The 24,811-nt window shown below is 35.3% G+C and overlaps 1 protein-coding gene across 1 annotated transcript in view; it reads left to right on the top strand.

Annotated features, from left to right (window-relative positions):
- chst8 (carbohydrate (N-acetylgalactosamine 4-0) sulfotransferase 8) overlaps positions 1-24,811 on the top strand; it is a 181,550-nt gene that overhangs the window by 13,272 nt on the left and 143,467 nt on the right. The window contains exon 2 of the mRNA XM_032560899.1: positions 18,033-18,226. Within this exon, the coding sequence (XP_032416790.1) occupies positions 18,033-18,226 (194 nt within the window). The remainder of the gene's footprint in view (positions 1-18,032; positions 18,227-24,811) is intronic.

Genomic DNA, 24,811 nt, shown 5'->3' with positions numbered 1-24,811 from the left:
CAGTAGGGGAAAAAATATTATTTTGATTTTCTTAATTAGTTTGTACCCGTGTCAACAAACTTGATACAACTTATCAGAGACAGTTACAACCTGTTAGTGTGTTGGAGGAAGATTTAAAAACACAACAGAGTGGGGTATGCTGTGGTGGCGCAGGGGTTAAGCACAACCCACATATGGAGGCCTTAGTCTTCAACGCAGCTGGCCTGGCGACCTTTGCCACATGTCTTCCCCTTCTCTCATTACCCACTTTTCTGTCAATTAACTATCAAATAAAGGCCACTAGTGCCAATAAATTATTTTAAAAAAAACACACCCACACACCCACATCAGAAACAGTAATAGCAGTGCCATAGTGAGTAAAATGAGTTATTATTTAAAATTTAGTATTAGTACCCATCATGACATCCAAAATGCAGTATTTGTAATTATCGCAGTATTTGGTTGAATTAAATAATGTTGATAGAGTTCTATAAGAGTTTTAAGTGACTCAGTTCCAGATCCTTGATAGAAAAAATGTTATTTGCACAGAGTGACATTAAGGGGTTGGGTTGTGTCAATATTTCTCTGAGACACACTAACCTTATTTTCTCCAATCTCTGTGCAACAAAGTGACAAGGGCCATTTATCTTATAGCTGTAAACAAAAGGCTGATGAAACACAGGTTTAGTGAGAGTGCTTGGGAAAAAAAACATTAGAATTCATAGATTAGCAGTTATAACCTTAATAATGAAGCTGCTGTTACTGTGCTTCTTACGTTGCGGTGTAAGGTCATCGAAAAGATTATCTTACATTGGTTTAATCTGGAAGCACTAAAGTGTTGTCTACGTCTTAGCTTTTGATGAGTTTCTGAATCTTGTGTAAAGGGTGGGGAATTCAAGGTTCACTACTGTGTTAGGATGGAGTACGTAGATGAGTGAATTTTTATTAGTTCGGACAAAGCCTCTGCATAGTGCATCCTTAGTAAGATCCAGCATTACCATTGTTTTTTTTTTGTTGTTGTTGTTCTGTCAATCCAGTTTTTCAGGCATCTGGACACAACCAAAACAGGTAGGGTAGTAAGATTTTAGTGAATTTGAGGTTTCTGATATAATTCTCACTTTAAAAAGTTCCAAATGTTTAAGAAGTGGCAGGGACTAAAGTTAGTGCTGTCCACAGCTTCAACCTTTAGTTCATTCACACATATATGTATAAAGTGTAAACATATTGATAAAACCAACAGACCTAAAGTCACAGAATCTGGCTTTCCGAATAGTTGCTGAGAACAGTTTGGGTGTTTTTTTCTCCGTTTAGTCAAAATAATAATAATAATTCTCTAACCAGTTGTCTGAAATAAAGAATTATTTCTCCTCAGTAATATATCCCCACTGTGAGAGTCTTTATGGCTTCATCCCAGATCCCTGTAAGGCCTTTAAATGTCAGTCATCTTTGACGTATATGGCTTAATTTTGCTTAACAAAGTTGTTCTTGTATAATCTTTTATCAATGTGCTTCTGTTAAATGTGAGTAAATTCTGTATGTATAAAGATTTCCTGAATCAGTTATTTTTGTTGTGTGTACTATGCTTTTTTTAAAAAAGAAATCAATGTAATATCAACACAATAGGCAAAATAATCCCATGTTCCCTCCTTACAGATTCCATGTTGTCTCAATGCTGCAAAGCATGATTGTAAACATTTGCATTTACTAACAATCCATTTACTAATTTGTATCCATGATTTAATTTTTCGTTACTTTTCATTTTTAAGGCCACATTTTTTGTTTGTACAAACTGATTGTTTTGAAGTTTACTGAGCTACAATGAAAGCAAAAATGTACATGTGGAGTAATCCTGAAAAAAAAAAAAAAACAGGAACGATTTGGATATTGTTAATAATTAAGCAAAATGTTTTTATTTTGCATATTCTCAGTCTTATTTTTCTTTTTTCGTTTCTTTTTCCAGTGCCTTTAGAGGATATCTGTATTTTTTTTTCTTTCTGCAGCCACAAACTTTACATTAAACTGTACAATAACGGCACTGAAGATTTAATTTTTTTGAGTTTGCTCACTGAGTTCTCTTCTACAGGCGTCCCATGTAAGACAAACAGCAACGTCACTAAAATATATGACATTTACTTGATTGCAAACACCCCAAATTTCCACTGAAGAATCTGACTAGCATTATTCATTTCATTTGAATGGGGCTATGTCGTCACTGATGAATCTAAATGTGGTCTACAAATATAAAGATTTCTGATGCTGGAAAATGTGTACTTGATACAGCACAATAACACATTGTATTATTTCATGAACCTCTGTATCATTGTTTAGGCACCGTCATTAACAATAGTCTACAGCTTCACTGCAGGACCTGCAGTACTTCACACCACTTATCATGAGAGTTGTAATCAGCATCTGACAATGGCAGGAACATATTTATAGTTGGATAAATTTTCTTTAACACCTCCCTTTTAAGAAAGAAAAAACTTTTTAAGATATTATACTGAGAAGAACTACCTTTCCTTTTTTTAAATCTTTATCAGCTTTCAACATCTAGGTGCTGGGAATTCTGAACGTTCATCTTTGCAAATTAAGCTCAGACAGACTGGATGGATAATGTTTTTGAAGACCAATTATAAAGTCTTACCAAAGATTTGCAATTAGATTTAGATTTGGACCTTGACTGGCCTAAGACACGGACATGCTTTGATGAGAATCATTCCATTGGTCCTCTGGCTGTATGTCTAGAGTTGTTTTCCTTCTGAAAGGTGAACCTTTATCTTAATATTTGGTTGTTTTTCCATTTTCTTCCAGTAGTGCTCTATATTCAGTCTCATCCAACTACCCAACAATCCTGACCAGCTTCCCTGTCCCTGATAAAGAAGGGCATTGGAATTCACAGATTAGCAGATTTAATGTTAGTTAACGACACTACTAATACCACAGAAGGGATGGTATGCACAAGGTAATAGCAATTAGTCTTTTTCCACAGTTTTTATTAAGATTCTTTGGTGCCATCATTCTTCCACATGTTTGATTCTTCTGCTCCTCCAGAGTTATTTTCATCATCCTGGCTGTTTCTATGTTTATTCATCTCTAAATTTTGTACAGCCAAGTTACAGTATGTTTACACTTGTGCCACTCTTTTCACTTTCAAATGATGGTTTTTGAAAAGTCAAAACCTTTGCTTGCAATATCGTATTATAACATAGCTAATCTTTAAACTTGTCCTTGTGATGCTGCTTCTTCATTAATGTTATCTAAAAAAAACTTCACAAAGCAGCTACATTAATTAATATGGAGATAAAATCACAACTACTAAACTGGTGATTTAGTGATTTCTGAAGGCAATCGTTGCACTTGATTTTGTTTTGAGTTACCACAGCAAAGGGGCTGAATATATATGAACTGCACACTTTTGAGATATTTATTTGTAGAAAAACATTTTTCATTCTGATTTACAATCATGCACTGCTTTGTGTTGATCCTCCAAAGAAAACTTCCTATGAAAAATGTTAAGGACAAAATATTTAAACTTTGCAAGACACAATATATGCTACAGATTTTAAAGCTGATAAAACTTTCTTGAGAAATTTAATTTAAAAAATGCTACAGAGTTAATAGACCCACATTTACCTGGACTCCTATGGAATGTTAATTTCAAAAGATGAGTTTACACACAACCACAATCATCTTTACAAAACAAAATGAGTTTGTTTTTTTCTTCTTTGTTACCCAAAATGATTTAACACAAGCCCTGAATAGAGGGTCATTCTTTCAATTAGATTTTCATTAAGCACATGTAATTATTTGCAGTCTCTACACTCTGACCCTGCAGGAAACACATTTTAAGCAAAGGATTCAGATTTTTTTTTTTTTTTTTGTAGAGAAAATATGGCACTTACCTCCAAAGTATTTACTCATCTGGAAGACAGTTTATATGAATATAGAAAAAAATATAGGATTTGTGTTATTTTAGATTACCTTCAATGGATGTGGTATGTGTTGCCAAAGGTAAGAATATGAAGCCAGTACTGAAAGTTACCATTAATGTGCTCTAAACTAAGAAAAAAATATATATGTACAAATATAATATTTTCGATTGAAGCACTGTCATTTTGATATAGGCTACCAACTGCACCCACTTTAGCAATTGCCTGTGTGTGTGTGTGTGTGGGTGGGTGGGGGGGTGTGTGTGTGTGTTGGTGGGGGTGTGTGCGTGTGTGTGTGGGGGTGGGTGTGGGTGTGTGTGTGTGTGTGTGGATACATGTGTAATTAAAATCAGGCAGTAACTTTTGACAGCCTGTAATAACAATCTTTTATTTTTAGGCTGATGAAGGCTGCCTCTGACAACAAAACAAAAAAACAACAACAACGTTGTGCTGAGTGGTAAAAAAAACCTGGGTGGGTGGCCAGCCAGTGCAACTACATGTTATTTGGTACTTAACCTTTAGTATTCAGAGAACATCATAAACACAGTTTTCCTTGGTATTCAATATAAGATTTAAAAAGTAAATTATTGTACTTGTAATTGTACTAATTTAAACACTTTACAGGCAATGTTTGCATGAGTAAAATCACTCTGTTGTGTGCACACTGTACATGCAAACATCTGGGAAATCATTAACATAGAACATAAACAGGACTAGTTTACTAATGGAGCCTTTGTTTAACGCCTATAGGGCAGTCAAGATGGGACAATTCATTCCAACCAAAAATTCTTACAGGTTGATATCTGTTAAATGAAAAAACATTTTCAAACAATACACATTTTGTTTAACAGCACTGATTAAAGCACTTCACCTTTACATGTTGAAAACCAGTGGATTAGATATCATTTTATATATGACTAAGAGTAATTTTGAGAACATTTCAGCTGTGAAAATCAAGTTGGGATTTTTCTTTTTTCTCTATCCGAGATTACGCATCTCTTCTCTACCAAGGTTTTTATTTGTTATAAATATTTAGAAGATACAATGCATTGTTTAAGCTTTGATTGACTAATACTAAATATCCTTTACATTTCTCAAACTGGAAGAGCAACCTTACAGTCAACCTCAGTTATGAACTTAAACATCAGTGGTGGTCACCTGGAATGCTAAGCTAACATATTTCATAAACATATGGCAACATATAGTTCTAGTTAGGTGCCTTCTGTGTTTTGTATCACACACTTCACATGCTTGCTGAGTCTTGGTTTATTAAACATTTGGCTGCAGCTGCACATATCAGCCCCCACGAGAGAAGTATGTTCAAGTAAAACATATATATCATCGTTATCAGTTTTGCTGTATCCCAAATAACCCAGAAGCAGTTATAACCTGAATACTAAAGGTGCTTCTCCAAAAAAGCTTCATTAGATAGAAAAAACTCAGTTTGTCTGTCAGCTTCCGTTTTTCAAAACTAAGAAGTTTGTAAAAGACATTTCTAGTTTATTCGAGCATTTCTCAGATAATTTTAACTATGGTAAATCTGTCCAGTGTTACAATCTGAAGAGCTTTAATGCTGGATACAATTTATGTTATGTGTTAAATTATGTGGTTTATTTTCATAAAACAGCCATCCATAAAAAATTTATAAAGACTGTAAGCATTTCTGTTCATATTTTTTTCAGTAGTCAGCAGACATTAAAGAGTATCATGGCAAACTGCTGATATAATTCTTTATAATTCTATAAACCTTTTATGCCCCAATGTTATGTCTTCTAGAAATAAAATTTTAATAATTCACTAACAGTTTAGTTTTAAATTTAGTTTAACATTTTAGTGTACAGAAGGAATTGATTTATGAACCTTTGCCTGCTATAAGAACTGAAAATTCTTATAGTTAATTCTAAATATGGAATTAACATGAAAGGATCGTCAGCATGGTTTACTGATGTGATCCATTTTCTGGGCATTATTTACCCCATGACTGATGATTAGAATGAAATCAGAGATAAAACAGGTCCTGTTTTACAAAATGTTGGTGCATTAGGAAACTGAACATGAGGTGAAATAAATGTTCAAACCTACATAGAGCTAAATGTTTTTGACCTAACAGCTACAAGATTCTGACAAGATAAATATAAGCATGAATACACACTGAAACAAAGGCAGACAAAACAGAAACAGTCAACTTGAAGTCAGACAGAGTAACCGAGAAGAGAAGAAGTGACATAAAGTAAAAAGAAGACGGAGGGAACAAAAATACACACTGGGGTTGATAAGATGCACATAAAACAATTAAGATTGTTCCAGGAGCAGACCGAATCTCTGACATCTGAGAACATAGGCTACCAAAAAGACCAAAAGTCATTTCTGTCAACTGGACTTAAGAAATAAATTTGCAGTGCAAAAGAAAATATGCTTAACTGCAATTTCCACTAATATCAGTACTTAAAATTGGTTCCACACTGGAAACAGAAAAAATAATTAACTCTTTTAGAGCACAATATATTGAAGCTTCAAGTGACGAGATGAGAAGCTTATTAAAGGGTCATAGGGAGTATGTGGAAATAAACCTGTAAACAAAATGTAAATGGTACACAGACCTATTGACATGAAATGTACTCCGGGCATTGCCCAACTAACGCAATTAGCTCAAAGAAATCAAAACCAGTGAATCCATAAAATGTGAGCTCAAAAGTGAAATGACCCAGGAAAAGCGTATTGATCAGAAAAGCTGGTACAAGGCAAGGAAAATCAAGAAGACCACTAAAATACGTCAGTATTCATGCCTCCTTTATATGCTAGTTGACATAAGATTTTTGATGCATCACACTAGAATCATGTGACCATGGACACTAGCAAAGAACTCTGGATTTCTGCAACCTACGGACTGAAATCTAGTACCTCAATGGTGCAAGGCAAGCAGGTATCAACTGCACCACCAAGCTGGGGTTTTAATAACTCTGCTTTTGCAAAACGTGCCAATAACATGAGGATGTAATGGGTACAGACATATTTGCAAACATTTTTATATTTCAATAAGCTCAAACCTGTGGTGAATAGAAAATCTAGACACGATAAGGTACATTTCATAGGAGTTCTGTTAATGGATTCAAAAAAATAATCAGACAGTTGAGCTATCAGAAAACTACACATCTGGATTGGCAGAGGGAGTTTATCCATTTAAACTACAGGTAATGCTCTACTTATCGATGCGTGTGCACATAAGACATCTTTACTGAAGAAAAAGTATATTGCATCCTGCGTAAGGTGTGTGTCAATTAAATATTACTTCCTATGGTCAAACAAGGCCAAAATGTAGCTCTATGGATAGAATTTCACAATCCTGATTCTTGACAAGAATTTGAAAATGAATTGGTGGTGGTGGGTTTTTTTAAGAAGTAAACTTGATTCTACACACACTCGCAGATGGTTTCAGAGAAAGACAATAAAACTGCAAGAACTGTCTGGATAATCACCTGGCTTGACTATTTGAAACTGTAGTGAAAAGATGATAATCACAGAAAGAATGGAAGGTCGGAGTGCATAGAAGCATTGCATTTGAAGACAATGTTTGAAAGAAGAAATCAAAATAACTCCTGAGCAATGCATGCAACTCATTTCTCATGAGTTCATGCATTTCTTGAGAAGACAGGAGATGTCTTCTCAAGTTGTCATATTAGTGCCTGAACCACCTAATGTCACATAGCTTAATTATAATGATGTCCAAACCACTGAACAACTAAAGACTAAGGGGGAAGAAAATAGGCTACATCACTCAGAAGCCAGTGTGTAGAAGCAACAAGCAAAAACAGTTCACAGGCCATTCTGGCTGTAGACCAGTCTGGCTGAGCAAAGATCCCCTTGGGACTCATTCAGGACGTAGGTTGGAGTGGTGAAATGGAGAAACCTCTACGGATTGAACAGATGGCTGGTGGCCAGAATGAAAATGGAACAGAAGCAGAGGCGGCTCATGGTACCTGCATGTCCAGGACAACAGAACCCACTCAAATTAGAGGACCAGGATGCAAACATGATCTAAAATGCAGGGGGCCTTTTGGTAGAATCCAGTGAAATATATGACATCTCAGGTTAGTGGAGGCAAGTCTGGCTTGATTTTGTCAGAGCTGGTAAGTTGTTTTGGCAGAGGAAGTCAGGGAAGACATGAAGATTGGTTGGGGTTCAAAAAGGCAGGAAATACTTGAAGAGATTCATAAGACATCAATAAAAATAATAATAGGGAAGAACAGAATGGCACAAAATAATACAAAGATACTTGAAGAAACCCTGAGAGATTAAAAATACAGTAAAGAGCCTTATAATACATTGGCGGTCCTGTGGGCAAAATGTCTAAATACATTTAATATTATTTATAATCTAACCAAGCTTTTACTGAAATAGTAAACAACATGCAGTAATAATTTGTCCTCATTTAGATATCTTTCAAAAAATAGATGCAGATTAAATTACTGGATTGTGTCTTTATTCCTGGTGAAGAACAGAGCTACTCTAAATGTTTATTAGGAAAATCTCTTTTGTCAGATTATATGTGCTTTTTGTTGTTATACTGCTTTACATGTCTGTCCAATCTTATAGTATGCTGAGGGTCTAATTTTCTTAGGTAAAAGTTACATTGACACATCAAGTAGTTTCTCTTTTGCTTTGCTCTTTTACCTGAACTGTTCAGCAACAGATACATATCATCTACGTGCACTAGGGAAATATTTGCTACATTTATCAACACTTGATTGCTCTGAAAGTCAAGTTTTGTTGTGCCAATTTAACAGATGAACCTTTACACTTGGTGGATAATAATTGTTTTATTTCAGTGCCATTTCCAAATGATATTTTATTAATTTATTCTTCAAAGAACTCCAGCTTAAAGAAAACCGACAATTTCTAAAACTTATCTTATAGGCTTAATATTATGTAAAAAGTTTTGCTAAAAGTAATATAGGGCAAATATAGTTCACACAGACAGCACAACCTGTTGGCTTTGTGAAGGAAAAACGGACACATGATTTCAAGATAAAAATATTTTTTTAAAAGATTGTTTTGAAGTTTGTATCTTCAAACAGATTGGGGAATAATTTGCATAAATTGTCTTCTATAATGTATCAATTACTGATAAAATATTTATGATTAGTGGGAGGCAATTATTCAAATGATTTTATTGTACATCAAAGCAAATCTGTGTTTTTAGGCTATGTCTCACTTGAAATACCACTTCTTTACCGAAATTATTTCGGTAAAGAAGCGGTGTAATATGAGAGAAACAATATGACTGTTTTCTGAGCAACAAGCCATTGAACCAGCAGCACAAGAAGATAAAGAATATAACTTTCATCCTTGTCTGTGTGTTGTTGTTTTTCCTATGACTGTAAATCATATCGTTGAACAATGAGGAAAAGCTCAGATGTTGATGTGACATTTGAGTAATTGGAGCCACTCCTGTGAATGTATTTTAAAGGGGACGTATTATGCAAAATTCACTTTTTGCATATTTCTGTTACCTAGCAACCCCAAGCCGACCCCAGCCCCTCACCTGGCAACCCAATCATACATGTTTTGGTCAAAATTGTGTGATGAAAGGCTACTCAATGAGAATTAAGACATTGTTTCAAAAGCAGATTGGAATTTGCAAATGTACAAAGGGACAATGACTTTCATCTGATGATGGGAGTTCATCCTGTAACAGGTAGGTTGCCAGTTCCAACCTTGTCTCTCTCAGTTGCAGTGTAGTTAGGCAAGACATTTAACCTGGTGGTGGTCAGAGGGCCCGGTTGCGCTGGTGTATATGGCAGACTCACTTCTGTCAGACTGTGGTTACAGTGTAGCTTATCAGCATGTGAATCTTTGTATGAATGGTTTACAAGTACAGGCCAGTCACCATGACATCGCAAATAAAGAACATTATGTAGAAATATTGAAGCATCATTCAGACATCAGCCAGGAAGTTAAAGCTTCAACACAAATATGCCTTCCAAATGGACAATGACACCAAAATTACAGCCAAAGTGGTAACAACAAAGTCAATGTTTTGACATGGTCATCACGAAACCCTGACCTCAATTCTATCAATAGTTTGTGGGCAGATCTGAAAGGGCATTTGTGAGTGAGGAGGTGCACAAACCTGACTCAGTTCCACCAGGTCTGGCAGTAGGAAAAAGTCAGAACTCCAGCAAACTACTGAGAACCTTGTGGAAGAAAATCCAAAACATTTAACCACTCTGACAGTTCAAAGGTAACATTACCAAATACAGACAAAATGTATGTAACCTTCTGATTTCAAAGACATTAATAAATATCTTTTTTGGCATATTCATCTCTCATTATTTGCCAATTATGAATGTTGATAATTCTGGCTCACTTAAATCAAAAGTTTGATCTGATTTAACTTTTATATAGTGAAATAAAAATGGTGTCTATGTATTCGGTGCATGCTAAATATCCGGTTTCTACTGTATAGAAATATTTATTTATATTTATCCATCCATGTTCTTAGAATCTTTTGCACTCATATAAACTGAAATATAGATTTTTATTTTTCTCAGCTTGCTGTTATTACAGCAATATCACAAATGAAGTCAAGACAAAATTAGGTCATTCATAATGAACCAAATGAAAATGTTTGAGTTTCAGTTTATGTTTTCAGGCATTTTTGTTTGATTTATAAACTTTGTAGTTCTTATTTGCTCTTATTGACTGTGTGGAATAAATAAATATGGTTTATAGTTAGACAAAATAAACAGAGTAGGTCTAGATCAGGGTAGCACATGGGGTCTACATGTAGTCTAAGTTGAAATCCTGTTGCTCAGTGGGATGTTCAAGTTTGTTTCAAAACATTGTTTTATTGAACTGAGGTGCTTCTCTAAGACCGTGTGTTTTGGATATCAGAAATACTTTTAAACAGCTGGATTATGGGTTTTTTTCCATAATAAAATAAAAAGATCAGAATAATTTCTGACTGACAGATTTACTCAGTGTCTCATTGCAGCTTGAATAAATTTTGGTCATGTCCACACTCTTTATGTACCCCTTTAAAGACAAACTTAGACTTTAGTGTGCAAGCCATGCTCCACATTAACAAAAACCACCCCATGCCTACTTGTGTGTAGTAAAACTGTTGCATTAATAATCTCCATTCTTGTTGCATTCTTGCACTGTATCTCATTAAACCATCAATGTCTGTGATGCTCTGTTTGAAAATGCTACCTTGGTATTTCAGTCTGAAAAGGGCATCTAGAATGTAAAGGGCAAAACTGTCCATGGAATGAGTACCGTTCGAGCATGCATATGTGCTTATTGCATCTCAGCATGTCTTCATTTAAAGAGCTATGTGTTGTTTTAATTGAGCACACAAATCCCAATGGACTTTACCAAGCTCCTCCCACAACCGACCCACGACCGCAAGTCTCACAAACAAAACCTTGCAGCGCGTTGTTTCTATGTAAACATGACTCGATTAGGTCATCATTTCTACCGGATTTTCACAATATATCAGCTACTACAATGGACAGAGGAACTAACAAGTTCATGTCATCATCTGGGAGGAGGTTACTGGTTTCTCAGTCACAAGCTGGTTGCAAACCTGAGGCCAGCAGGTGTCAGTCACTTATGGTAGATCTGAAATTTGGTTTGATGACATCAATATGAGAAGCTACAGACTGATAGGAGGAACTAAAGAGCTTTTTAAGGGTAAAGGCAAATCTTCTGAAGTTGGGATATAATTAATTTAATTTCACATAATTACCGCGGTGGAAGCCATTTGGTTGTTAAAATTTAATGAAATATATTTGTTCTACTTGAAAAAACTTTTTGTTTGATGTTTGTTGTGAATGAGGTATACTCACAAACGAATGAGGTAATTAGTCCAAAGTTTAGAAACTACAGCGGCTGTAACGCGCCACAGCAAAGGTAAACAAAGGTAAAATAACCCGAACAGGTGATCAACTCAAAACCACTCCTACCTTTTTACTCTCGCTCTCTTTGTAGTTTAAGCACACCTGTTACCGTGGCAACCGCCTGCGCCCCGCAAGACGAGCAAAGATTACGTTAAAAACATAACGTAATCTCTGCGTATCAGTCCGTTACGATATCAAGTTTCCAGGCTTGATATTTATTTCTCGAATATTAATCAGGGCTTCCCTGAACACAGCGATGGTTGATTGACTAGCTGTACTTGGTGCTAGAGTGGCTAACACGAGTAACAGTTTAGTCCAAAGCCTTTTCTGCTAAAATAAAATCTTTAGTGTATGTCAGATACAGTACACATTGCATATTGATCTGTTTAGTTAACGTAAGACTGTGTAGCAGACAGGCTTCAAGGTGTAGAAGGTGTATCAGTTCTGCCATTATGCTGTACTTAGCTAACGGGAAGCGTGTGTTTGTGAGACGGCCACGCACGTGACCACGTAGAATGGGCATCAGCCAATGAAAAGCGGCCTCTGTGGTAAGGAGTCTGTTGGGAGGTTTTCGCCGTTGAATGAGAGTTAGTTAGAGATAAGGTTATGTAAATAATGCAGATTACATTTAGGCACGCACTATTAAGGTAAATATGCAAATACATTATTAAAAAAATCATGTTAGGTCGTTTTTAGATTCTCTCCACCCCCCTTCTTCTTCAAGGACGGCGCCCCCTATGGACCAGCCGCCATGGACCCGTTAGGTTACTTCTGGGCCTCTGTTGACTAGCGCCCCCAAAATGAAGCTAACTAGCCAATCCTGTATGGTGGCTAGGGAAAAATTATAAATATTTGACCAATTAGTACCGCTGAATCGCGCCCTGTTGCTTTGGTGATAAAACTGATAATGGCGACACATGTTACCGAGAGAAAGCTGACCGAATTCTCCACCTTGAATGACATTGCAGAGAGGATTTTACAGATGGCCGGTAAGCTACAACTTCTGTTCCTCAGCATGTTTTATTGGTTTCAGTAACAACATTGCTCTGGTCTTTTTTGTTGTTTATTTTTTGCTGTTTATCAGCTGTTGTCAGTTGTTCTTTGCTCATAATCAACTATTATCATTTATGTGTGTGTTTTTCATGTTGCTCTGGTTAGCACAATTCCAATGCTAAGTGTTGGAATTGTGTTGTCACTGATGACACTCTTATTTTCTTCTTTGAGTTTCTGCTGTTATCTTGCTAATGTTTGGTTGATATGATTTTTGCTGGGTCAGATGACCATTATGTGATTTTGCACAAGGAGGAGCTGAAGTCTTGTTTGGTGACTTGAATTTTTGAACACATCTGTTATATTTTGCTGAGCACATGGAAGTCAGATAAATCCAGAGGGATTGTCTGGTGTTGTGGTTCCAGCAGAGCTAGTTAAACTTCTAGGCAATCATACAGTTTGGTGGGGTTTTTTTTAAGTCTTATTCAGTCTTAGCTGTTGACAATAATTTAATAATTAATTTCTTTATATTTTGCAAGTCACTGAATTTGTACTTTTAGTTAATTTAACTCTTCATAGTATTTTGCTGCATGAAAAATGCTCTCTTACTGTGGAATTATAGTAATTTGAATCCTTATACTGGACTAGTAATGGAAATCTTAGATTTAATCTTTTGCCACATCAGTCCTACCATTTTTTTTCCCACCAGCCTGCATGTATTCAACTGCAATTGAATACATTGCGTAGCCTAATTGTTGAGTTATTGAACATCTATTTTGAATATCAAAATTAATGCTAATTTTTTTATTGTATTATTAAAAACACATTCAGTAGGCTTAAATTCTTGATTTACAGGTGGTGTTTTTCTGTTTTTTTGTGTGTAGTTTGTTGCTGCTGTCGTTTAGTTTGTGTCTGCTTAAGTAAAACAATAATTGTGCAAATTTACAGTGCCTTGAAAAAATATTACGTTTTTACGCTTTCAATATTTTGTCAAGTAACATGACAAATTTCAATCTCTTCTCCTGGCATTTTATGTAATACCAATATGCAGCTTTTCATAATTGTGAACTGGGAAAAAAATGATACATGGTTTTCAACATCTGTGTTTTACCTACATCTATTTTTATTCAACTTATTTAACTTATCAGTCCATCGTTTTATAGAGAGTTTGGTACAACTGCAATCAAAACAGCTGTCTAAATTCACTGATAGGCAAAGACAGCATTATTCAGAGAAATGGCTTAGAGATCTGTGGGAACTCTGAATCTGCTGCAGAGATCTACAGCTCATGTGGAAGCGTCTGTTGGTAGTACAGACTATTTGTTATTCTCAGAAGGGGAGTGAATAAAAATGCACACCACGCATTTCAGATTTTTGATTGTAAACTAATTTGAAAATCACGTGTCATTATTCTTTGACTTGATGTCACATAAAATCCCAATAAAGCAATGAATGTGTACTGCACATTAACTCTAATTTTCATCCTCATTTGTACCAATGTGCCTCAATGTTATATACCATGGTACACTAATCCACAAAGGCACAATCAGTTATGGACATACAGTACTTACACTAGGGTGCATAATCTATATATAAAAAAAAAAGACTTGTAAACTTTGACCAAAAAAAAACAAGCTCAAGGAGGAAAACACCATTAAGTAACAGTAGGAAACAGCCTGTTCCTCATGCTCTAACATTGATTGCATAACTAGTCTTTCTGGGCAGAGCTGCTTTGCCATAAATCACAGCAACTTTGAACATGCATGGCTTTGATTTCCAATCAGATAACATTACAATGATGGTGACCTGTGATAAAATATCAGCTAGTTTTTTTTTTTCATTGCAATATTGAAAACAACTGAACCTCCATAGCTGCAATTCTTAATGGTCCCCGATGTCAATATCTTTTGTTGTATGGAAAACTGAATCTCTCCAGCTTTACCGGATATTTTTTCTAAGAAAGGTCCTATGTACTGTCACGTCAAGCTACACACTCAGACATTTTAAGGGATATTATTTTGCTTTGTGACTCATTCGGTATCCTGATTAGCCTTGTACTTCAATTTAATGCTTAAAAAATACACTAGCCCAAAGAATGTAGCAGAATTATTTCTTTATTTATTCCCCAGAATGAAATGATGTTGTTATGGTATTAATCTTTTTTCCAAAAGAAAATATGAGGTCGACTAAAAAATGGCATTTCAAGTTATGCAGATGTTCCTTCTGCGGAGACAGTACATCGTTTATAAGGCTGGAGAAGGGACCAAAAGAACTAATTTACCTGTAATATAATTAAATTATTATTATTATTACTGTGTTTTCATGATGAAATATCTTGTCAAAAATATATTGAAACTTGTTGGTGAGAATCTAGCAATGGGAATATGAAAATCAATCAGTTCAGGTGTTATAAGTGTTTATATATATATACAGTACAGACCAAAAGTTTGGACACACTTTCTAATTTAATTCAATGAGAAGGTGTGTACTGTACCTTTGGTCTGTACTGTATATTGTAAGTTCAAGTAAATGAAGGTGTATTAGCAGGAGTTTGTCTTTAGTTGGATCTGATATGCCTTTTGATATTGAAAGGAATGACTGTTTGCATTTTAGATGTGCCACATAACTATTAGATCTAACTATTCACCTTATCTTAACAAGGGTCTGCGGTTATTTCCTGGTAAGTAAAAGCTATAATTATAATGTAAATGCATAACTGCTAAAACCAACAAAGATTTTCATAGATGAAATAAAAATGTTGTAATAATCTGGAGGTGATTTTATAAAACAAAGACAGACGGACATGCATTGTCTGACTTGGCTCACAAGTGACTGGTTGAACAAAGGGTAAACTACTTTTTTATGGAAAACAAAAAGTCCTGCTGCAATTTGAAACAGTATATTGACCAGAAAAGCTAAATGTATGCAGACAAAAATTATGATTTTTTAAAATTGGCTTAATTAATCAATTATAAATGAAAGGATCTTAAACATGGCTTCCTAATAATGCATGAGAGAAGATAGTGCAGTTGTAAAAATTGATGGTTACATATTTTATTTTAAAATTTTAGAATAAAATGATAAAACGATAGCAGTTTTATTGATCAGCTTTAGTATGTACTCTGAAAATATTTTAAGATATAAAATTCAGTGTCACCCTAAGATTATTATTCTTTCACTAAATAAATACTTAGACAATCCCCTTTCAGAAATAGACTGCAGTTTTCTTAGTAACTATAGAGAATTATCATACAGTGTCATGTTGCTGTTTGTGAAAGACTCAAGTGCAGACAGTGACTGTGGCAGAACAGAGTTTACCACAGTTACTGTGGAAACCTTACAGGGGAATTGTATGAAGAGCAGGTCATGGAGTTCAGACAGAGTAACAGAGGAATCCAGCAAAGGAACATTATATGAGCCTAAATACAGAGGCAAATGTGAAAAATGGCAAACGAACCAAATGAGCTTATTGGAAGAAATGTGGAATAGATGTTACAGAATGAAAGCAGAAAAACCGAGGAAGGGAGACTAATTAACACAAAGCAGCTGAATCAAGACTCAAAATGGACAACAAACCCAGGGAGAAGTCTTAGATCTAACAGGAATAAATTCAAATGCACAAATAACATTACAGAAGAGTAAAGTAGAAAACTAAATACAAAGGAATTAACTAATATTTCAACACCTTGCTGACAATGTCACAGAGAAACTGAATATGGCAAGACTTAAGAAACATAAATGAACAACAACAGGTGAGGGAAACCCAGGTGCAACTGAAAACAAAAACCCAAACACCCAAGGATCATAAACAAACACATTTTCTACTCTGTAGATCAGGCATCTACTTAATTTGGTGTTCTGAGAAAAATGTGAAATATGTTTCACCTGTACGTCTTTTCCCCACAATTTTCACATGTTAAATCCAGATGCATAATATAACTACCACATGTGAAACACTTGTTGGTAGGCCATATAATTTGTATTTGTGAAACATTAGAAAACATTTCACATGTGGTAAAATGCTTAGCCACAAAATAGAACTTCCACATGTTTCACATTGGGAAACACATCACCCACAACTCCCACCTTATCTATTATATAGTGTTTTCCCCACACTGCATCATATGATTTCCACAATGGAAATGCAAATGGAAAATATTGGAAAAATGGAAACTTTAAGGTTTCTATTGCAATCATGTTTTATTAGTTTTAACATCAAAACATGTTTTATTTCTTGAAAAGTTCAACGTGAGTCCTGTAAACACAGATTTAATGAACCTGTGAAGTGCTGTAAAACCTTGAGCCAGAAGCATTTGCTCACAGTTTTCATACAGATTGACTGTATGTAAAAAACAAGTGAAATAGGCTGTAGAGTTACCTACAAATTGGAAACCTATAACTACTTTAATCCCTCACACTTCCACCTGTGAGAACAAGAAAAAGTGTTACTTTTTTATGAAATAATTGTACTGCGACTCTTTCTGAGAGCTTAGAATTTGTATGTAGAGTGCAGCTTGACTGTTGAACCAGCTAAATTCATTAAGTTGTTGTTTCTGACGTTTGTTCTGCTATCTTTTCTTATAGGAAACCTTTTAACCAATTTGAATATTAAAACAAACTTGAGTGCATTGTTTGATAACCAGGATCAATTTAAACTTTGTGACTGAACTGAATTGTTTTTTTTCTTGCAAGGTGTCTTTTTGTGACATGTCTTGTTAACTGTCACTGAATAAATAAACTGAACTGAATACTGCGGATCTCAAAGGTGTAATTTCAGGGTTGCATGAAATTAATATGATTGTATAATGTACAATAAGAAAATAAATTACCCAAATAATAATTGCTTCATTTCTTCTAAATATAGTCATTAGTATTTAAAAAAAAAAGAAAAAGAAATTGACAATAAGACTGCAAAACTCGATGTTCCCTAACTGATTGAAAAGGGGGACACCAGGTGTATCAGTTGTAGAGCTTATATTCAGAGGCTACAATCGTCAGTGCAGCAATTATGGATCATGTTTTGTTAATAAAATCCCAACAAATTATCATAACATTTGTGTTTGTAATGTGAAAAATTTCAAGAACATTGTACGAGCTGAAGAAAATCTGTTTATCAGATTTATGTTGGTCTGTGTTGCTATGCCTACTGCTTTATTTTGCATTGTTATAAAGATGGATTAAACTGAAAACAATCTAAAAGCAGTCATTTCTCTCTTTTTTAATATTTCCCCAGAACCTATTATATACGCACCATACTGTGCCGCATTATGGTGTGGATGAAGTTAAGGATGGAGATGGATTCCCTTTGGATACGACTACGAAGAATGCCCCGTGGCTTTTGGTTCATCCTGCTGTTTGGCATTGGAGGTGCACTTCTCTTCCTTCACCTAGAGATCCTATCAGAGATGTTCCTACAGCAAGGCCCTGGTTAGTCTCTACTTTTTTTTGTTAAAGTTTGATAAGAATGTTTGTAGAGGAATACTTACAATCAATCTTGTGAGTGCTCATTTCACCTGGATGCGATATTCTAATGAAGATGGATTAAACTGATAAACTTTCCAAATAGAAACTAGTCTGTTGAAAAAAGCTTATAAAGCTGAACTTGAAATATATACTTTATTTCAATTACACAGATGTTTCCTTGCATAACTTTAATCTGTGTGTAGGTTTGGTATGCAGACATTTAGAAACGCACAAAATGCCTATTCAACAATGTTTATGTAATTGTGAGAGAGGAAAATATGGCAGGATGTCTGATGTCCATGATCTCAGGGCCTTATAATCCATCATAACTAATCTGTTGTGTTGTCTCCTACAAATTTACAACTCGGAAACACTCAGACCCTTTATTGGCTCATGTTGATAGTTTACATCCTGCTCATCTTAAAGATCTCCATGATGTCCATTGCTCTGTGGAAAGGATGTATAAAGCAGACAAGAAAAAACATAACAGCGTTCAGAACTGGTTTTAGATCTTTTTGTAGAGGTTTAGAACTAAAAATTATATTTAGGATTTTTATAGCTATAGAAATTGATAGGTATGTTTGAAATTGTTAACAAAACCTGAAGGCAAATCTTCTGGAACTTAGGTGTGTTTCCACAGCTGGATCCTTTTCCAAAAACCCCAAACAGCAGCCGTGATAGCGAGGTAGTGCATACTTTTTGATAGACCCTGTACCATAGGTGGAGTTTTGTTTTTGTTAGATAGTGACTGGTTAAGTATTCACAGCATTTTGTTTCAGACAAATCCCAATTTAAACATCTGCACAGTTCATGTTTTGTATTAACTTTTAATTATAAAAGAGGAGTAATTGGTGTTGGCTTGAAAACAAAACAAATCTATGATGTGTAACCTTTAGATTCAAATACCTTCACAAGATCGGCCAACAATTTTGGGAGTAAATAGAGTGAGTCAAAATACAGCTTCAACAAGGCTTATACTGTCAGATTGTCTGAATAAAAAGTGTGGCAAACACTAAAAGCGTTAGGATCCAAAATGTTACCCTGTAAATATTTCAAAAACACCATGGATTTTTTTTTTTTTTTTATAGATACAGCATGTGCCAGTGACTTTACTTGAGTTTATAAAAGATAGAAAATAAACTCAAAATATATGGAACTTTTCTAAAGGCATCACAAGTTTTGTAACAGGTTTGAGAAAATATATGTCTAAAATAAAACAGTCCAATCAGAACGAATGTGGGCGGAGTGATGACATTAATCACTGCATTACCTGACTTACTTCAGGAATGTTAGGAAGATTTATAAAAACTGTCTAACATGAAATGTGTCTTTTTCTATTCAAAGTTATTTCCAGATTTAATTTCTAAATGGGGAAAACTTTATCCTAAAATTGTGACACAGCCTGACCCTGTTTGACTCCCAGCACTAAAGCGATTGGGGCTTTAAGCAGCCATAATGGATGTGTAAAACTAAGCTGGTTCATGTCTTAGAAAAAAGAGATCAGCTATGAGCTTATGCACATCTTTGGCTTTGCAACAACACTTTCAGCTAAATGAAATAAAGCATTATTTCCGTGCCTCTTCGCTTGTGTCTACTTTAATACTTAAACCCTTTATGAAAAACAATCCCGTTTACCTAAAATTACACAGAAATTACATTAAATTATGGAATCAGCTAGCTTTACTGAATTTATATGTTGTAAAGCAACAGCTGAGAAACGCATCAAACAGTTTTTCCTGGAGATAAAATTCTCACCAGCATAAAACCAGCAATCCTCTGAATATCTACAATATCATGTGTCAAGAGCACTGTGAATCATTACAAAGAGGAACAGTGTCACACTCCACGACAACAAGAGCCACTTATCCAGAGTGCAATCTCCCCAACCCTTTAATATTCACTCGATCAGCACAAGCTTTCAGGTCCAATTTTGCCTCCCCCCAAAAAAGTGGAGCTATTACAAGAACACAAACATAGCAAAGACCCAAAAACACACACCAGGCACCCTGCAAGACAAATTACTATTATGTAAGAAACTAAAAGAGGTGACAACTTTGATATAATAACAAATAGTTGGTTGGAGGAAACATACCATGATTAGATCAAGTAGATATGCATTTTGTTTTCTCTGTGCTGTTTGAATAATAAAACATCTGGAAGGTAAGCTCCGGTTTATAATTTTGGTCAGAATTGAAGTGATGGAAAATAACTCACTAATATGGAAGTGTGGATTAGAGCTTTGCAGATGAAAACCAAAGTTCAGATCTGGATCCAAAGACTTACTACAAAGTTAAGCAAAGTATTTGAGGGATTTTACCTGCCTAAATCTAAAATTACAATAAGCATTTTCTTCTGTTTAAAACAGTGGCTGATGCCAATCATCCCAAGCTCTCATCTCAGGCAAGCCCCCAATTTTACCAGCAAACTCAAAGAAAAGGCAGAAAACTAATTCAATTCAGCTCAAAAATACTTTATTAATCCCAAAGGGAAAGTAACATTGTTGTAACTCATTATATGTGTCACAAGCAATGTACAACAGTTGTTAGAGATGGTGATGGCTAGGGGCAGGAAAGGTCTCCTGTAATTGTCTATTTCACAGTTAGAGGTTGTGAAGAAACCTCTAACTGAAGATAATATGTTTTTCATGACAGCCTGATGAAGGGACTGTTTAGGGTTGTCCATAATTTTCTTCATTTTATAAAGAATTTGTCTTTGCACAATCATCTTCATAGGTTCCAGAGCAGTCCCAAAACATAGCCAGCCTTCTTTATCAGCTTGTTGAGCCTTTTAAGTTACTGAATCTTATGCTACAGGTTAGGTTAAAACTAACCTGTATTTAATTTACAGCCCAAATAACAGATTGAAGTATGTCAAGCAGTAACTCAGTACTACTGTAATGCAGGCATGAGTGAAACATTGGTGGAGGAAAATTCAAAGCAAAGCTGTGTGGTGCAATGGGATTCAGAGATTCACTCTCTGAACTCATGAAAGACTGAGGCACTGCAGCTTTAGAGTGGAAACACCAAGCCAAGTTCATCCTAATATGCTGAAGACCCATTCACACCCACTGAGTATCTGCAACATATCTGCAAAAATATAAAAATGTAATTTCTTGCATAAATTCAAAGTGGAAGCAGGACGCTGAAATGATGAGCTGAAAAACTGGAGGTGATTATTATGAAATGATCTAAACTATTTAAGTAGTAGCAGCATTTTACTCGTAACCTGCTCAAAAAGATTATATCTAATCACACAAGACAACTGGAAAGGGGTCAACCCTTTAAAAAAGACTCAACACAAAACCATGCACATGCATACCCGAGAAACACCAGTTAAACTAAAAGTCATGTTTTTTGGACTGATGAAACCAGAGTACCCATTCACACACAGTGCTAATGCTGGGCCTCTAACTCCTTACTGCTTTTCAGTAAGGAGGTGCTACCAGCTGTACCACTGTGCAGAGAAAAACCTACATTAAAGTTAAATCTAAAGTAATTATGATCAAATTGCGAAAAAAAAAATAAAAGCTGTGAAATTATTCTTTGGACGCAAATTAGTTATTTTTTCTCATTTGACTGCTAGCTAATTTTTTTCCAAAGATATATTATCAGTTTTTAATGAGATTTGCTTCCTTATCACATCCTTTTGTTTCTTCTACTTCACTCCTACTTTAATATTAAAGTGAGAGTTTCACTTTCCTAAATCATGCATGAGGGACTGTGTGCTGTATAAAGAAGGCATTGGCAACACTGCTTTCACAGCCTCACTCTCTGAAGCACAATGAGCAAGCAGTATCTTGCCTTAAGCTGTGGTGTTTCACCCTTGCAGAAGCTCATATCTAATAGAGCTGAGTTCTAATACATTGGGTGTCAGCTTTTATCTGCCTTCCGTTCTTTCTCTAGCTCTTTATTTGGTTTGTTTCTGAGAGTCTTGTATCCCCTGCATTAGATGGCCTGCATTATTGTAGTTGGAAAAACTGCTCTTTAAAAGCCACGAGTCATCCCCTGATCTTTGCTCAATAATTGTTTGAGGACAATTTCAGGAACAGCAGCCACTTTCTCACAGAGCGTTTTGGATAAATTTGCAGCACTGGACATTTTTTTCTTTTTCTTGTTTTTTTTTTGCATATGGCTTTGGGAATGATGGCCAGCTGCTGTAGGGAGTAGAAGCTCGGTATGTTTGTCATCTCACGTGGCCCAGCACAGAACTGTTCACAAAAGGAGGAGAGAAGAAAACGTGCGCTTAGTAGAAAGAAAGTTCTTTCTGCTATATGCAATCTTTGAAGTGCATTGCAAAAAGTATCCCACATTAGCAGTTCATTATGCCTTGACACTACAATCCTTTTTCATATATTTACTTTAAATTTACTTGAATTATATCTAACGACTCATCCACAGCACTTCTCTTGCTTCCAACACACCTTTGAGGTGTATTATGTGCGTCACCAGTGACATGCTGTCAGAAAGCCAATTTGACAGTAGAAGGAGATGATGTACAGCACAGAAGGTGCAATCTGTGCCAGTAACAATCAAACAGAAACAACTGAGATTTGACTCACGTAGTAAATATTCTGCTAATCCATTGATAAATATTATCCAGAAACAAACAATGCTGCTAGAATGACTCATTTCCAGATTATTCAATCTAGCTGAATGTTAGCTCAAAATACACCATTGCTAATGACATAAAGAGTCATTGGAAATGTTCTATTTATTCATGTTTACAATACCATGATCTAAAACTGCAGACAGCCTTCTTAGTATTATTTGAGAACATTGTTTAGACATTTTTTAAATGTCATATCTGCAGATGATATTATTAAAATAGGTCTGCATGATGTTAGGAAGACATCCAATTGTGAAGACTAAAGAACATCCTCTGCTTTCTCTCATTTGTATTGTTATTTTATTTGTATTTGTATTGTTACAACCTATCCCTTAATAGATAAAAATGGAACAAGAATATATATATATGGGGCCGTGCTGTGGTGGCGCAGGGGGTTAGCACGCCCCACGTTTGGAGGCCTTAGTCCTCGACGCGGACGTCGCGGGTTCGACTCCCGGTCCCGACGACCTTTGCCGCATGTCTTCCCCCCTCTCCTCACCCTCCTTCCTGTCTGCCTACTGTGGAAAAAATACGAGCCACTAGCGCCGCAAAAACTCTTCGGAGAAAAAGAAAAAAAAAAAAAAAAGAATATATATATATATATATATATATATATACTGTATAAACAGTACAGACCAAAAGTTTGGACACACCTTTTAATTCAATGAGTTTCCTTTATTTTCATGACTATTGACATTATACGTAGATTCACACTGAAGGCATCAAAACTATGAATAACACATGTGGAAATATGCACTAAACAAAAAAGTGTAAAACAACTGAAAATACCCCTTATATTCTAGTTTCTTCAAAGTAGCAACCTTTTGCTGTGACTACTGCTTTGCACACACTCTGCATTTTCTTGATGAGCTTCAAGAGGTAGTCACCTGAAATGGTTTTCACTTCATAGGTGTGCCCTGTCAGGTTAATAAGTGGGATTTCTTGCCTTATAAATAGTCATGAAAATAAAGAAAACGAATTGAATTAGAAGGTGTGCCCAAACTTTTGGTCTGTACTTTATATGTATGTACTTCTGGATATGTCAGAAGATGTAGTAATGGAGAACGTAAACAAAAGCAGGAGGCAAAACCAGAATCACGTCAATAAGTTTATTTAGAGATTTAGAGATCTTGATTTCCTCTTATGAAACCAAAAATTGTTGCATGTATTCACTCAAAAGTGACAGTCAAATCAGTTTCTGAAACACCTTCAGGTTTATACAGGAAATTTAGGATTTATTACACACAATCACTCTTCCTTGTCTCACACTAAAATTTGTATGTTGAAAATCATATCAGCAAAATCTGCAATAACAGTGAGGAGAAGTGTTTAACTGCTTTGACTTTCAAACAGTATTTAGAGAAACTTCACAGGCCCGATAAAAATGTAACATGTTGTTACGATATCTCAACTTGTAATACATCTAAGACGTGCTCTAGCCTACTTTTCTCTTTGACCTAATAGCTAGAGCCAATGTTTAAAACAGCCTTCTGGTGAGATGTTATCTTCAATAATTATATTCATTTTGCGTTGCACCGCATGCCTGATGTCTTTTGTATCTAAAGGGTGGGTTGTTTGTAAAGCCTAAGGCTTCGTAAACCTTCAATTCACTAAATGAATATTGTAAAGCAGAACACAGCTAAATTAATTATACATACAGGATTTACAAATGTAGTTTTACATTCATTTAAACTCCATTATGGCACTCCTTCAATAAATTGTAAAGGGAACTAAATGGGTCAGGTCTCTATGAAATAGAGGCTTCATCACCAGACTAATGTTACATAAACATTTTATTATGTAGCATCGGATTTAGGTGTCACTTTCCACTCAGCAGAAATGTGAAATTCATTTTCTCACAACTGGAGAGAATCAAAGGCATGAATGTGGTTCATGTTTTGTTTTTTAGAGGAATCTGACAGATCGTTCATGTTCATTACATTA

This window comes from Xiphophorus hellerii, chromosome 4 (genome assembly GCF_003331165.1).
Source record: "Xiphophorus hellerii strain 12219 chromosome 4, Xiphophorus_hellerii-4.1, whole genome shotgun sequence".
NCBI classification, from domain to species: domain Eukaryota; kingdom Metazoa; phylum Chordata; class Actinopteri; order Cyprinodontiformes; family Poeciliidae; genus Xiphophorus; species Xiphophorus hellerii.
The sequence above is the reverse complement of the archived record's forward strand: the minus strand, read 5'-3'. Positions and strand labels throughout refer to the sequence as shown.